The sequence below is a fragment of the Mirounga leonina genome, unplaced genomic scaffold (genome assembly GCF_011800145.1).
Source record: "Mirounga leonina isolate KUSES-001 unplaced genomic scaffold, KU_Mleo_1.0 Mir_154, whole genome shotgun sequence".
In the NCBI taxonomy this organism is placed as follows: domain Eukaryota; kingdom Metazoa; phylum Chordata; class Mammalia; order Carnivora; family Phocidae; genus Mirounga; species Mirounga leonina.
This window is the reverse complement of record NW_023270389.1, coordinates 10,593,535-10,608,046: the sequence shown is the minus strand read 5'-3', so window position 1 is coordinate 10,608,046 and position 14,512 is coordinate 10,593,535. Positions and strand designations below refer to the sequence as shown.

At 41.4% G+C, this 14,512-nt stretch overlaps 1 protein-coding gene across 2 annotated transcripts in view; it reads right to left on the bottom strand.

The window, feature by feature from the left end:
- Positions 1 to 763: 763 nt before the first annotated feature.
- Positions 764 to 14,512, bottom strand: part of DUSP10 (dual specificity phosphatase 10) — a 39,951-nt gene continuing 26,202 nt past the window's right edge. For both annotated transcript variants that reach the window (XM_035010085.1, XM_035010086.1), the window contains exons 3-4: positions 5,576 to 5,947; positions 764 to 2,053 (exon numbers count right to left, since the gene is read on the bottom strand). In XM_035010085.1, coding sequence (XP_034865976.1) covers positions 1,788 to 2,053; positions 5,576 to 5,947 — 638 coding nt within the window. In that variant the 3' untranslated portion in view covers positions 764 to 1,787. The remainder of the gene's footprint in view (positions 2,054 to 5,575; positions 5,948 to 14,512) is intronic.

Genomic DNA, 14,512 nt, shown 5'->3' with positions numbered 1-14,512 from the left:
ACGTAGTCATCTAGAACCGGACATGCCCGAACTCTTCAATTCTGTTACTCACTCCAGGCAAATTTCAGTTTGCTGTGAATCTTCCCCTTGGTCAAGTCCCTCTAGACATGTATCTTAATAAAACATAGAAAACATTGAGATCATGTTCTTCCCCTACCCCCATGCCCTCTTTTCCATGCATTGGGAACCCATGGAACACCAGCTATGTATTAACCAAGTGTGGTAAGAAAGCTGTACTCATGATGCTGAGTTCAATTTGCTGCTTTGCACTCTCCGTGGTTAATGTTACCAAAAGATGTCAAGTGAGAAAGTGGCAAGGGGAGTGGCAAGGGGGCAGGGGAGGAACCGTCAAGAACCCTAAATGGCAGATGGTCACAAATATTTATCAGACAGCCACTGGAAAGGTCACAGAATTCTAGCCAATCAATCTGGCAGTGACCTGTGATCAGAGCTCAAAGGCTGGGGCAGAAACCCCCTCATCCTTCTAAGGTGACTTCACCTGAGGTTTACCCTCTGCAGGAAATTGCATTTGCAGAAGAGGGTAGAGTGCTATGAGAACAGAGGAGATGATGACTGGGCAGACTGATAACCGGAGCTCTTTGGTTTCCTTGCTCATTCTCTCGGAATCACGCTGAGAACAGAGAATATTTTCCCTTCCTCATCTCTCTTTCCCCCATAAAAATACGTGTGTATTTCCACGTATGTTACATGTACAAGTTACCTGACTTGAGGAAAAGAGGAGGAAAAAAGACACATCCCAAAATGAGTTTCATTTATATAATGAAAATAAATTTTTACACAATCAACAGAAACACATCAAGTTGGTTTTTTTTTTTCTGCGAAAAATATTTTTAAATAAATTTTTGTCTTTTTTTTTTTTTTTACAGTCTGATATACATATGTAACAAGGTTTATGGCACTGTAACCAGAATCAAATCAAAAAAAAAAAAAATTAAAGGAAAAAGGTGGGAAGGAAAGTAATTGATTTTTATTGAATTCCTTTCGATCTCCAAGCTGGCAAATTTGCACTATTTGCCTATTATTCGGCTGCCAGCTCTAACTTGTTTGCACACTCAAAACACCGTATTATTGCACAAGAAGCCAGTGAAGGCATATGGTATAATGGTCAGTTCCTTGCTATTTCAAAAAAAAATCTCTTAAACCCAGAGAGGGGGGAAAATAATCCCGAGTATGAAACACACAAAATCAACAGTATCTTTTGTCTCTTTAAAGAATGTGAAGGGTTCTTAGACCACTTAAGCTGCCCTGATTTTCTCTTTGCACCAGTGAGTACAACAGGGCTTGGTTTGGTTGGGTTTTTGTTTCCTGTGTGGACGGCCCAGGCAGCTCTTGGGCCTTCGTGATTCAATGTCTTTTCTGTCTCTTACTTTTGGTTCTTTTTAACTTGTGTAAGTTGTAGTATCTTCGGTCTATGAACCTGCACAGACTATTTAATCATAAACTCTACAAATAGCTTAAAAGGAAAAGGGGAAGAAACAAGTTTTATTATATTTTTATTGTTGGCTTAAAAAAATTACTCCTTTAGCCTCCCTGCTTTATCAGTTCGTGGGAAGGAAATCTCAACGGCATCAAAAGATAAATTCTTCTCACACTTGTGAAAAATAAGAAGTTTTTAAACAAGTTTTGTTTCCATTCACAAACTTTACCCCCATCTAAAAAAAAGAAGAAGAAGAAGAAAGAAAGAAAAAGGAAAAAAAGAAAGAATCCATCCTTCTTTCTCTTCGTCTCTTAATGGAGACGAGTAATCCTTTCCATCCAGACTTTTGTCAGACGACCGTTTCCACGCCCATCAGCTTTGGTGTAAGGATTCGTGGTGTCACACCGTTGTTCAGGTCTTCCTCAAACTCCAGTAATTGCCCCATGAAGTTAAGATTTGGGGAAATAATTGGTCGTTTGCCTTTGACAAATTTATAAGCATCAGTCATGGTCATCCGAGTGTGCTTCATCAAGTACGCAATGACGATGGTGGCAGAACGGGACACCCCCGCCTGGCAATGGATGAGAAGCCCTTTCCCACACTGGTGAGCTTCCTCTGGGAAAAGGGAGAAAGCCAAGAGGTGCAGGAAGGAAGAAAGAGATGGAAAAAGAGAGATTAGCTTTTATCCAGACTTGACAATGCTATATTTTGCAGAGAGAGAAAAAAAAATAAATTCAAATGGCTTTAAAGCTAAGTATAATTTGGGCGCCTGGGTGGCTCAGATGGTTAAGCGTCTGCCTTCGGCTCAGGTCATGATCCTAGGGTCCTGGGATCGAGTCCCGCATTGGGCTCCCTGCTCCTTGGGAGCCTGCTTCTCTCTCTCTCTGTCTCTGTCTCTCATGAATAAATAAATAAAATCTTTAAAAAAAAAAAAAAAAGCTAAGTATAATTTACTAGTTAATTGTGTAGACCTATGGTGGCAACCTCCAGAACTGGCTAAAAGCAATATTAGCATGAATAAGAATTTACATTTCTCCATTTAAAGAGGGGACTAGGGGAAGGAATCATTCATAGTAACAGTTCACTTCAACTTATTGCAGTCAACACAGTTAACTGGCCTGTTAAGCAAGCCACTGATTAAGTAGACCCTTTTGATAAAGGATGTTAATTCCAATCACTAGGTTGTGTGGCTTATCACAACTAGTGTTGTGAACAATGTCTCTCCCAGCTGTGATAGAGAAAAAACCATTTCTTTCTTTACATTATAGAATTGCTCTGTACAGGAACTGGTATTAAATGGATTAAGGATTTCAGTCTTACTAAACTCTGAGGTTAAAGAAACAAAACCCATCGAGAAAGTTGCTATGTTCAGCTTCATACCAGAATAGCCTATTAGTGCAAATGTAGCTAAAGACTTGCAGTTATCAGGCACAAGGCGTCACCGACATCTGAACTGTCCAACCCCCCCACATCTGTGTATGCTGTTCCAACATGGCGGTGATGACAAAGACGGAGGAATTCTAGTGATGGCCCAGAAATCAGGGCAACTGAAAGAAGCAATACTCTGTAAGTTTTCGGATACATTAGAAGCTCAGGGGAGTGGCTTATGGGCACTGCCTAAATGGATTCTTAATGACACTTCTAGACTAAAAGGCGTCCCAAGAAAGAATCCCTGAAGGAATATCAAGTAGATGAAGAGTACGGCAGGGGAGTAAGGAGGAGTGATCTAACTTAAACCACTTTTTTTTTCTTTTTAGTTTATTTATTTATTTAAGTAATCTCTACACCCAAAGTAGGGCTCGAACTCACGACCCAGAGATTAAGCGTTGCATGCTCTTCCAACCGAGCCAGCCAGGTGCCCCTAACTTAAACTAGTTCTATTGGCTACCCACCAGTGGATCGAGAAAAGAAACATCATGCAAAATTCCATCTTAAAAATCTATGAATTAAGCTTATTTCTCATAGATAAAAGTATCTGAAGAAAGTATTTCCCTTTTGCAATTTCTTCTCTTCAGCACACACTATTTACTGACCTCCACATCAAGACTGAGAGGCATGGTGATAGGAAGATGAGCTGCAAAGTGCTAGGCTTGACCACTGGTTCCACTACATGCTAGATGAGTAACCAGGTCTGAGTCCCCTAACTCCCCAGAGCTTCACCGCCCTGTCTACATAATGGGAGTGATACTCACTAACAAGGCTCAGGGAATATGGGAATAATATCATCCAATTCAGGAATAAATAAACTGGCATAGTTAAACCCTAAACATACACTCTGCTTAGTTTATATTAGACTCTCTGTAAATGGCATTATGGTTACAAAAACTGCTGCTTCCCCTAAAGCTAGACCATACTATTTCAGTCTATCTAATGATATAACAACGAAAATAACATTGTGCCTATGCAGCCTATGACGCCGAATTGTTCTTCAGGTTAAATGCTATTTGTTACTTGTTTTGTTTTCCTTCTTAAAAAATCAGATAAGCCTGAATAACCTATAAGGAATGCAGGTGCCTTACTTGAAATCCTGTTGGGACAAGCATGCCTGATGCTACTCATTAAATGGAAAACAATCTCTTAACTTCCCCCAGCTGGGATTAAGTCAGATAAAATTGCAGTCATAACATCATATATCAACCAGAAAGTTCCTCATCTACTTGGTGACAAAAGTTTCTTCCTCGGGGCTCAAGGTTTAATTCAAATATTATTAATAAAGAATCTAAGGTGTCTTTGCATCCACAAATGTTGCCATTCCAGAACTAACAGAGCATTGGGAACATTGCCCCAGCATATTGTAGAAAGGCCCCTATCTCGGAGTCAAGAGCCTTGCATTCTGCTCCCTTCTGACACTAAAATTCTTACAATCTTGGAGAAGTCACTTTATTTTTCTGAGTTCAGTGACCACCCAGACTTTCCTTCCAGACTGAGTAGTCCATGGTCCTGCACTGAAGGCACAATTAGCAAGGAAAACAGCTGGGTGACGTGAGCAGAACTGCCAACTCTACAGCAAATCTACCAGACCCAAGCTCTTTTATTCTGATAAAGGAGCACCAAACATGAATGCATTCTTCCTGGGACCTTGGCCAGTAACAACCTGCTACAATATCTAGGAAAAGTACTGGATCACCTTTTTGTGGTAATGAAGGTTGTTGTCACTTGAAAAAAAAAAATTGTTTTGTGTCTACTAGGTGCCTGGTGTTCCCCCCAAATAATAATTTGAGCCTTAAAACAGTTCGAGGCTATAGAAGCAGCAAAAGTTAAAGTTAGGATTAGGGTTAGGCTGGCAGTTACTTCCTTCTGGAGATTAAAGTCTGCTGTTGTTAGATTTCCCTTCCCTGGGAACTACTCAGGCTACACAACCTGATCTCTCCTACTTTAGCGAGTTTGGAGCAAGTCCTATGAAATCTAGTACCATCTCGCTAACGCTCATATTCACACCCTTCTGCTACCCAGTGTTTAAGAACTGAGACAAAGCAAGTAGAAGGGAAAAACAACTCAGCCCTCTACTCCTGTCTCCTCTTCACTGATGTGACTGACATGTAAAGGTGTTCACGACAGCACTGTTTTACTGAAAAACATTCTTCAGAAGCAGCCTTTCAGCAAATGCCACCTTTGCCTCAACCTCGTGTAAAGTAGCTATACTGATTGGAAGTAAGAGACAGTTAAACCTGCAGATTAATTTAGCCCAACGTAAGGGAGGCATGGGTGAGTTTGGAGATGGTGTCATCTTCCCTGTATTTTATCTCTCACAAGGTCCGACAGACATGGTAGACCAGATAGCCACAGCAGCAGCCGCCCTGGCCTCCATTGCCCTCTTCTTGGTTATTTCTTTTGAAATTCTGGGACAAAACATATCCATGCTCTTCCCTAACACCTTTTCATCGAGAACTAGAAGGATGTGGATTTCCCCACCACACGGCATCACTGTTTCTTTACACCCATCCCAGTGGCTCCCATGCATTTGTTCAACGGGCTGTGACTTAGAAGAACACTTTGGCAGCACCAGGTGGCAGAGCCTGAAAACACCTCAGAGCAGCTTTTCTGCAATGCAGGCATAAACCTTGGGCTTGATATCAAAGCAAAAGCCAGAGAGGAAAGGAAGGTGGAAGACCAGAAATCCCCTTGGGAGATAGTTACCGATGAACTCAAATGCCTCTTCAAAGTATTGCCGCAGGTTCTGCTTGTTACTGTCAGTAGCCGGCAGCCTCTTGTAGTTGAACAGGCCTTTCTCATAGTGGTAGAGGGGCAGGTGAGTGGTGACATTGATGACGTAGCCGATGTTCAGCCGCTGCATCGTGTCCAGGTCCTGAGCATCCTGCTCATTGCCAAGGAACAGGAAGGGCAAGATGGGCGTCAGCTCTGCATTCTCGATGTCAGGGGTGGTGGGGATGGACTGAGGTAGCATGCTCGAGGCTGCAGATGCACCGCTCCCCACCTCTCGGCATTCTTGGAGCTGGAGGGAGTTGTCACAGAGGTTTTCATGGTTCTGCTTAAAACTGCTGAGTCCACCTGGAGCAAACACACAGAAAGTGACAATGACCATCCCTAGAACTTCAGAGCTGGCAGAAAAGGCCACTGTCCCCAGAGACATGAGTGTGCATTCCTGCAGGTGCATGTATTTAAAAATAATATCAGAACAAAAATGCAAGGCCATTTGGAGATCCAGGACAAGTTTCAGAGGATCTCACTGCATGCGGTACTTTGGCAATGTGGCTCTTTACGCAAACCGTGGCATGTTCCCCTGGAAAGAGTTCATTTGCAGCGCCAGGCAATTTACCAGCAGCAGATTTGATCTGCCTCAAAGAGCCATATGCTCAGTGGCCTACATAGAACCTCGTACTTTGGGAGCCAAGGAAAGCATGGTCGACCTCCTCGGGCACTGTAGGCATGTCTTGCACTCTTCCATAAGCTGACCTCACCCAGAAAGACAAGTTTGCTCCCAATACACAAGAGCGGCTATGGACAGGGACCTTGGAAGACCCAGATTACCTTGGCTATAGTCCCAATAACACAACTTCTTGGCTCTGTGACTTAAGCAAGTTAATTTCTCTCTCTGTGCTTTTGGTTACCCATCTGTAAAATGAGGGTAATAGCATCTACCTTTTAGTGTGGTTGGGAGTCTGGACTGAATGAATACAGGCAAGGTGTGCAAACCTCCCCACCAACAAGGGCAGCATCATTTTGGGGAATATAGCTTAAGAAAGTGACCTAACCAAAGATATCCAGCTAGATGTACAAAGAGGTTTACTACAGCATTATCTATTTTACAGAAAAGGCCAAGGACAAAAACAAATTTTAAAAAAGGAAAAGTTATTATATTCATCCAATGGAATATTAGGAAGCCATTAAAAGTTGTGAAAGCAATATGGAAACAAAGAAAATATTTCTATATTTAATGTTAAATGAAACAAAGCCAACTCAGAAACATTCACCATACATGTGATCAAAAAGTAAAGGACCATGCAAAAAAGAGCACTTGTTTAAGGTAGGAGATTTATGGATCACAGTTTATTGTTTAAATTTTTCCTTTAATATTTATTAGATGTATCACACACATGCATAAGCCCAAAGGATTATCAGGAGTGTCAAATGACACAATGTACATATAAGGGCCAGGAAATCTGAGTTGATACTATTCCCACCAAGTGGGCTCTATTTCTCATATTACCCTGGCCTTCCTTTTGAAAGGAGGGGGAAGTTAGAGACTTCTTTTAAGCTGAAAGCCTCCAGAACACATTTATGCCCTCTGATAGATGTCCTACATCTGTCCTGATAGTCTTAGGAGGTAAGGCCGGAAAACACAAAGCGTGGACAGGATACGATTGTGTTGAAATAAAGACAGGAAGTCTATCTGTCCACTAGTTTCTGAACGTAACATATGCCTTTCCCCATTTCAAGTCTCATCTTTGGCATCTACAGCAGAAAGCTCCAGACTATAACCTAGACCAAGTCTCAGGGCTGTGCTCCCCCAGTACACAGCCAGCTAGGCATGACAACTGGGCAAGTCATATTTTCATTAAGGTCCAGTGGTGACACAAAGATCATTCAAAGAGGGTAATATTATGGTCACTCACTGCATTCATCAGTAAGTGTCAAAACGTACCTTTGCTTTTTGAAAAGAAAAACAGGAACTATAAATTCATTTTAATGGATTCTAGAATTAAACTCTGCCTTTACATATTACTAGTTCACTCTGCTATGAAATCATGATTAAAACGTTTGTATGGGCCCTAAGAGATTATTTTTAAAGTAGACAGAAGAAATGGAAAACGAGAAAGACTTCAGTAGTGACTACTTTCTAAAAAAAATTGAAATTACCCACCATCACCATTACAAACTCCACGAAAGAGACTTTAAAGAGTTATTTTTAAATCCGCTCAGCTTTGCCTCCATAAAATCCAAGTAAACAATTCACACTGATTTTGTGATGGGACCCTAATTCACTTTTTTTTTTCCTTAAGAAAAAGGCAGTGGTTACACTTTTTCATATAAGATGAGAGGAAAGAACAACAAAATAAATTCAAAAGAAGTCTCTAAGGGGTTGGGGGGGGACTTTTGTCTGTTCTTATTTAGGGTACTCAAGCTGTAATTTGTCTTAAAAGCAGCTAGTTTAAAAAAAAATGCATGCCAAAAAAAACCCACACACAGAAAAAGGCAGCATACAGCTTTTTAAAATTCTGTCTCTACACCTCCTTTCCCCATGACATCAGCTGGAGGCTCCCCACCTGCCCAGTTGCCATAGCAGTTACACAAAGACATACAATGACATCAGTTGGCATGATATCAGCTCTTTGAGTACAAACAATACAAGAAGAACTACTTTGTTTAAGGCCTTTGGTGCAACTGTGTTCTGGGGAACCAATGATGTAATGCTAACAGGTGGCATGGGCCTTCCATTTGCCTAATGGGGGGAAAAAAAACCATGGGGGAGGGGAGACGGGAACTTGAGACAGACAGACACAGAATGCTCCGAATCCCAGGGGGTGCTCATGTGCAAAACTACATGTACATTGTATGTTTAGGCCATGTAGGAACTCTGCTCACAGAATATTTGGAGATGGAGAGGATAGAAAAGGAAATATTACAACTCAAATACATGAGTTGGACAAGGAAATTCTCCTTGAGGGGCATGAAGAAACAGTCTCCTGTTCACTTGCTGGTCTGCTGACCAGCGTAGGCATCAGTTCTCACTAAGGGTCGGGCCAATCCACACACAGCAGCCACACAACTCTCCCAGTATGGAACTTCAAGCAAAATCAACCAGTTGAATCTCACAATGGTGGTTTTTTAGAGAGATGTCTGCAGGGAAGATGGTTTTCTTCTCTTGGGGGATTGGAATTAGAAGCTGGGGAAGGAGGGGTGGGCACACTAAGGCTAATATGCTTTTCTCTTCCAACCACCTTCCCCCCACCCTAACCCACTAGAGGCTAAACTGTCTGATCACTTAATGAGGAGCTTTGATTATGTCCTGTTCCTTATTACTACATAAGAACATTCTAACAGGACAACTAACAAGTGAGGTAGAGACAAAGTAGCTGGTGATTAAGAACCCATGTTAGAGGCAGACAGACCCAGGCTGCAATGTTGATTCTGCCCCATAAGAGCTGTGAGTCCTGGTGCAAATCATCGTCCTTCACTAAGCTTCGGCTTACTGATCTGTAAAGTGGGCATAATGTCACCTACCCATAGAGTTGTGGTGTGGGCAGCCTATGTAAACGTGTTGATATATAACCAGGCATTTGATAAACAATGTCTTCTTACTCCGCTATCAGCACCGTCCTTGTCCTCATCTCCCTTTGATCCGTCCACACTGCAGTCCGTGAGAACCCTAAGTGCTATGCAGTGGTTCTCAGGCCAGATGGCTTGGATCTGAGTCCCAGCCCTGGCGACACCAGCTACCAGACCCTGAGTAAAATTTCTTACCTCCTGGTTCCTCAGTTTCCCCAGATATAAAACAGGGACAATAATCGTACCTACCTCACACTCCCGTTTTGAGGATTAGACTGGTTAGTAAAAATAAAGTATTTTGAAACAATATCTGTCCATGGTAAGTACTTTCTTGTTTTCATTACTTCAGAAAACTGCTATTTTAAAGATCTAAAAAAAAAATTTCTTTTGCTTAATATAAAGACTCTAAATGATCAGTAAGCTAATACTCCAGAGTTTTTACTTTTTATTTTATTTTATTTTATTTTATTATGTTATGTTAATCACCATACATTCGTTTTACTTTTAACATTTTATTTAAAAAGAGCCAGGGACCAATGTACCTGAGCAGTTTTAACATTTAAATAATATATTTTTATCATAAAGAAAGCCACAGCTCCCTATCCTTCCCTAAACAAATAGATCTGATTTCATTTGTTTGCCCTCACTTCCCCAATAAAAACTGCATATTTTTTGAATTCCTGTGTGGTTGTTTTTTGTTGTTGTTGTTGTTTTGGTTTTGGGGGGATTTTTTTGTTTGTTTGTTTTTTCCAGAAGAGGAGTATGTTTTAAATAAAATGGCTCTTGGCCCATCCCTCCTCCCATGTCCTCGTCCCCACCAGGCTGAGCCATCTTCTTACGCACACGACTGCCTGCAGTCACAGTGCAAATATTTTCAAGGCATGAGCAACATTGCTGGGGGCAAACATTTCCAACCTTATCTCAAAACTAGGTTCTCTGCCAAAATGAGCATGGTCAGCACTTTGATTCTGAATGGGAACAACAAAGAAGATTCCACCCCTAAAGAAAAATATGTAGAAATATAAGTCCCAGTTTCTTCCAACAGCACGGCAACAGACCCACTGAAGCAATGGAGTCTAGTTTTAGTGGGAAACTCTTTGTAGATCGGTTTCAGCTCCTGCTGCCTTTGTGGCAGTTTTGCAGTCCCAGAAACAGCAGAGCCTTAAGTAATGTGATTCAGAAGCAGCGCTCTGGGTGGCAAAGGAAAGAACCATGTCCAAATACGGAATCTGTAAGCAAGAGATTTCCATATTCTGGAGATGGGCAGCATGGTCGCACACACGTTTTTCGGTTTCATGCGAAGCTGGAAAGTGAGCACTCTCCAGAAATGTCAGGAAAACTCTCACTGAAGGCCAGCAAATGGAATGAACCCCCAAAGAGAGGTAGAGGGGATGAAAATGCAACTCTCTCTACCAACTTGCTGCGAGCATACTGATCACCCCTTTTTGTTGTCTACTTTCTCTTAGTGGGTGACTAGACTTTTATTTTTTTTAATTTTTTAAAAAAGATTATTTATTTTAGAGAAAGAGAGAGAGTGCAAGCAAGGGGAGGGGCAGAGAGAGAAAGAGAGAGAGAATCTCCAGCAGACTCCGTGCTGAGCGCGGAGCCCTATGTGGGGCTCACTCTCACAACCCTGGGATCATGACCTCAGCTGAAATCAAGAGTTAGACGCTCAACCAACTGAGCTTGGGTGAACAGTCTTTTAAAGTAAAACAAGGGGCGCCTGGGTGGCTCAGTTGGTTAAGCGACTGCCTTTGGCTCAGGTCATGATCCTGGAGTCCCAGGATCGAGTCCCGCATCGGGCTCCCTGCTTGGCAGGGAGTCTGCTTCTCCCTCTGACCCTCCTCCCTCTCATGCTCTCTGTCTCTCATTCTCTCTCTCTCAAATAAATAAATAAAATCTTTTAAAAAAAATAAAGTAAAACAATACTGGGGCGCCTGGGTGGCTCGGTTGTTAAGCATCTGCCTCCAGCTCAGGTCATGATCCCAGATTCCTGGGATCGAGCCCTGCATCAGGCTCCCTGCTCAGCGGGGAGTCTGCTTCTCCCTCTCCCACTCCCCCTGCTTGTGTTCCCTCTCTTGCTGTGTCTCTCACTGTCAAATAAATAAAATCTTTTAAAAAAATTTTTAAAATGATAATAAAAAAATAAAGCAAAACAGTACTTTGATGATAGTGGCTAAGAACACAGACTCTGGAGTCACAGACGGCTTAGTTTTAAAATCCTGGCTGCCATCGCTAACTAGATGTGCTACCTTGGGCAAATTATTTAATATCCCTGCCCCTCTGTTTCCACCCACATTATGTAGTTAACCCCGGTATCTAACTCCTAGGCCTCTTAACATGGATAAAATGCTACATGAGTTAGATGTTATTACTACCAAGGGGAGAGAGACTGGTGTAAAATGGGCCCTAGAGGATTCTATTTTGTGGGTCCTCCATGGAAACTGCAGTGCATCAAAGCAGACTCTCAAGATTCTATATACATAAGGATTCTTGTGGAAGAAACAAAGCCTGGATAAACTGGAGGGGACGCCCTGACTCCTGCGCTGAAATGCTCAAAGACGGGGTCATGGTGACGTCATACTTTTCAAGGCAGAAAATCACCCACCTTCACAGGAGAAATATTTGGGATAGTAGCTAAATCCATACAGGATACTGTTCCTGCTTGCTTTACATGGAATTGTCTTTATAGTCCACAGAATATATTTTATAGTAGGAATGATTTCAAGTTCAGTGCCAGGTGGTATCCCCTAAACTGTCTTATGATCCTGTCCCCAGGCAACGTGTGGGGCGGCTATATTAAAGAGAGAGGATGAGTCAAGTGAGAGCGCTGCATCAGTAGGTATAGGAAGAAACAAAGGGATTAAGAAACACTTTTATTACCCAAGGAAGAGAGAGATTTGAGAGACTGGGTCCAGCAGTTCGGTCAGTGGGATCATGAGTCAGCGATGAGTCTCCCTGTGATCCCTACAGTCATGTCATTTCATCGTTTACATGTGAAATGTCCAATGTGTGAAAAGACATAAGCAAAGAGATATTGTTAAGCTTAATCTTAACAACATCAGGATCTTGAATCCAACCAAGCACGTATTGATGATTTGGGCAAATAGTGTTAATGTTCCAGGAAGATATATCTATGTTGCCTCGTGGGGTTTGTTGTTGTTGTTGTTGTTGTTGTTGTTGTTGTTGTTGTTTTTAAATTCTCTGGTCTCTTTGATAGGAGATACAAGTTATCTACAGATATATTAAAGCCAACTCTAGAAGGTAGTCTATGATATACAAGGCAGCAGGGGGAAAGCTTGGCCTTGGTTCAGAATAGTGGCTCAGCCACAAGCCAGCAGTGTGGCCTTCTGAAAGTTACTGGGTGTTTCCGGACTACTTTTCCTTAAGTATAAAATGGGAATACGACTACTCAAGTCTCTTGTAATGATTCAGTGAAACTACTGGTAAAATATCCATCCTGGTATCTTTAAGAAGGTATTCAAACCCCGTAGCTATTTGGATAAGAATTGTCCGTGGGGCCACAAAGATAAGGAGCACCCTGGGTGGTCAGGTGCAGGAGGATGACTGTGCTCTGGAGCAGTCAGAGTTGGGGGCTGAGCTTGAAGGAAGGTACAGTTGGTTCAGAGACATGAAGAAAAGAACATCTGCTAGCACCAGTCCCGAGCAAGGGAAAGAGAGCCAAAGCAGAGGCCACAGGGCACGCTGCCTACGTATGAATATGTCATATGTCATATGAATATGACCTTTGCTCTTGTAAAGGTCATATTCAGTGCTGTTGGGCCCCCTAATGCAAGAGGAAATGGCACACAGAATGGGGGCTAGGTCTGGTGGTTGGTGGTCTCCCCTGGAAACTCCCTTATATTTAGTTATTCATGTTCTAAGATTTCAAAAGAGGGAAGATACATAGGGTGATCAACTACACATAAATGCATTCCTGGCAAATTTTCTGGAGATACGTAAATACACAACACACACACACACACACACATACACACACATATATTTCTAGAAATTTTAGAAATAGAAATATAGGAAAATTGTGTGTGTGTGTGTGTGTGTGTGTAACTTTTCTATACCTATAAATCCAATTAGTTGAGATGTTCAAAATTTTGCTCGGGTCACTGTATAAAATCTTAGTTTAAGCATCTGTAATATGTACACATGCAACATCGCTTCACAGCTAAAACTGCACTTTCAATATTTACTCATTTTTTTTTTATTTTTCTTCCTATGTATATCTAAATTAATAGCTTTAATAGAACTTTGGTTCTTGGAGAGCAGGAATAGTCTTATTTAAATCCCTCAGTACACAGGGCTTTGCCAAATGTCACAGGAAGACAGGTGGTTTGTTGATATGTTGGAGACCAACAACTGCAGGGAAGAGATATTGACATAGATGATCAATCCCTTTTTGGAAATAATTTACGAACATTAAAAGATAAAGTAAAAGGATCTCTCTGGTGGCTACTTTACCTAGCGACAAATCATAGGTAGAAAGTATTTCAGGAATGCCCCTCACAGGGGTGCTGGGTGGCTCAGTTGGTTAAGCACCTGCCTTCAGCTCAGGTCATGATCCTGAAGTCTCGGGTTCAAGCCCCACATTGAGGGTCCCTGCTCAGCAGGGAGTCTGCTTCTCCCTCTGACCCTCCCCCTTCTTGTGCTCTCTTTTGTGCACGCTTCTCTCTCTCTCAAATAAATAAATAAAATCTTAAAAAAAAAAAAAAGAATGCCCTCACAAAACTGTCTTCCTATAACAGACTATATAGGTCACTCTTTTTCTTATCCTTGATATTACTTAATCTAACCAAGTGATATTTAGTTATGTTTCAAAGAAAATTTCTGAAAAGTTTATACTAGAATTTTCTCAAATTTTGAGTTAATATTAAAGTCCTTTCATTGGATTTTCTGCTGGACAGAAATCATAATTTGGACCTCTGACGCTTACCCCAAATAAACATTGCTTGTCTAGTCATTGTAACTCAAGTAACTTACTTATTTGTGTATCCTTCAGATTACAACCCATTGCTCCCACCACAATGTGGTAGATTAATAAAATCCAGCATTCTGGAAATAAGCTAATACCTGACCATAATGTATACTGAGAACTAAAATCAACTCATGCTTTTTCCCAGTCTTTGTACAATTTGCAATGAGCTCTCAGCTTCATTTTTGTCTCTATATATTTCTACAGCTATTTTCAATCATTAACTTTTTGGGTGCCCTTCTTTCTTATGTTTTAAAATATACTGCTTCCTTCTTTGATTGATAAAAGTCTTGGCAGTGTCCTCAATGGAAAGAATTTTTTTTACAAATCCCTGCCTAAATAGTTACCTGAAAAAAGTA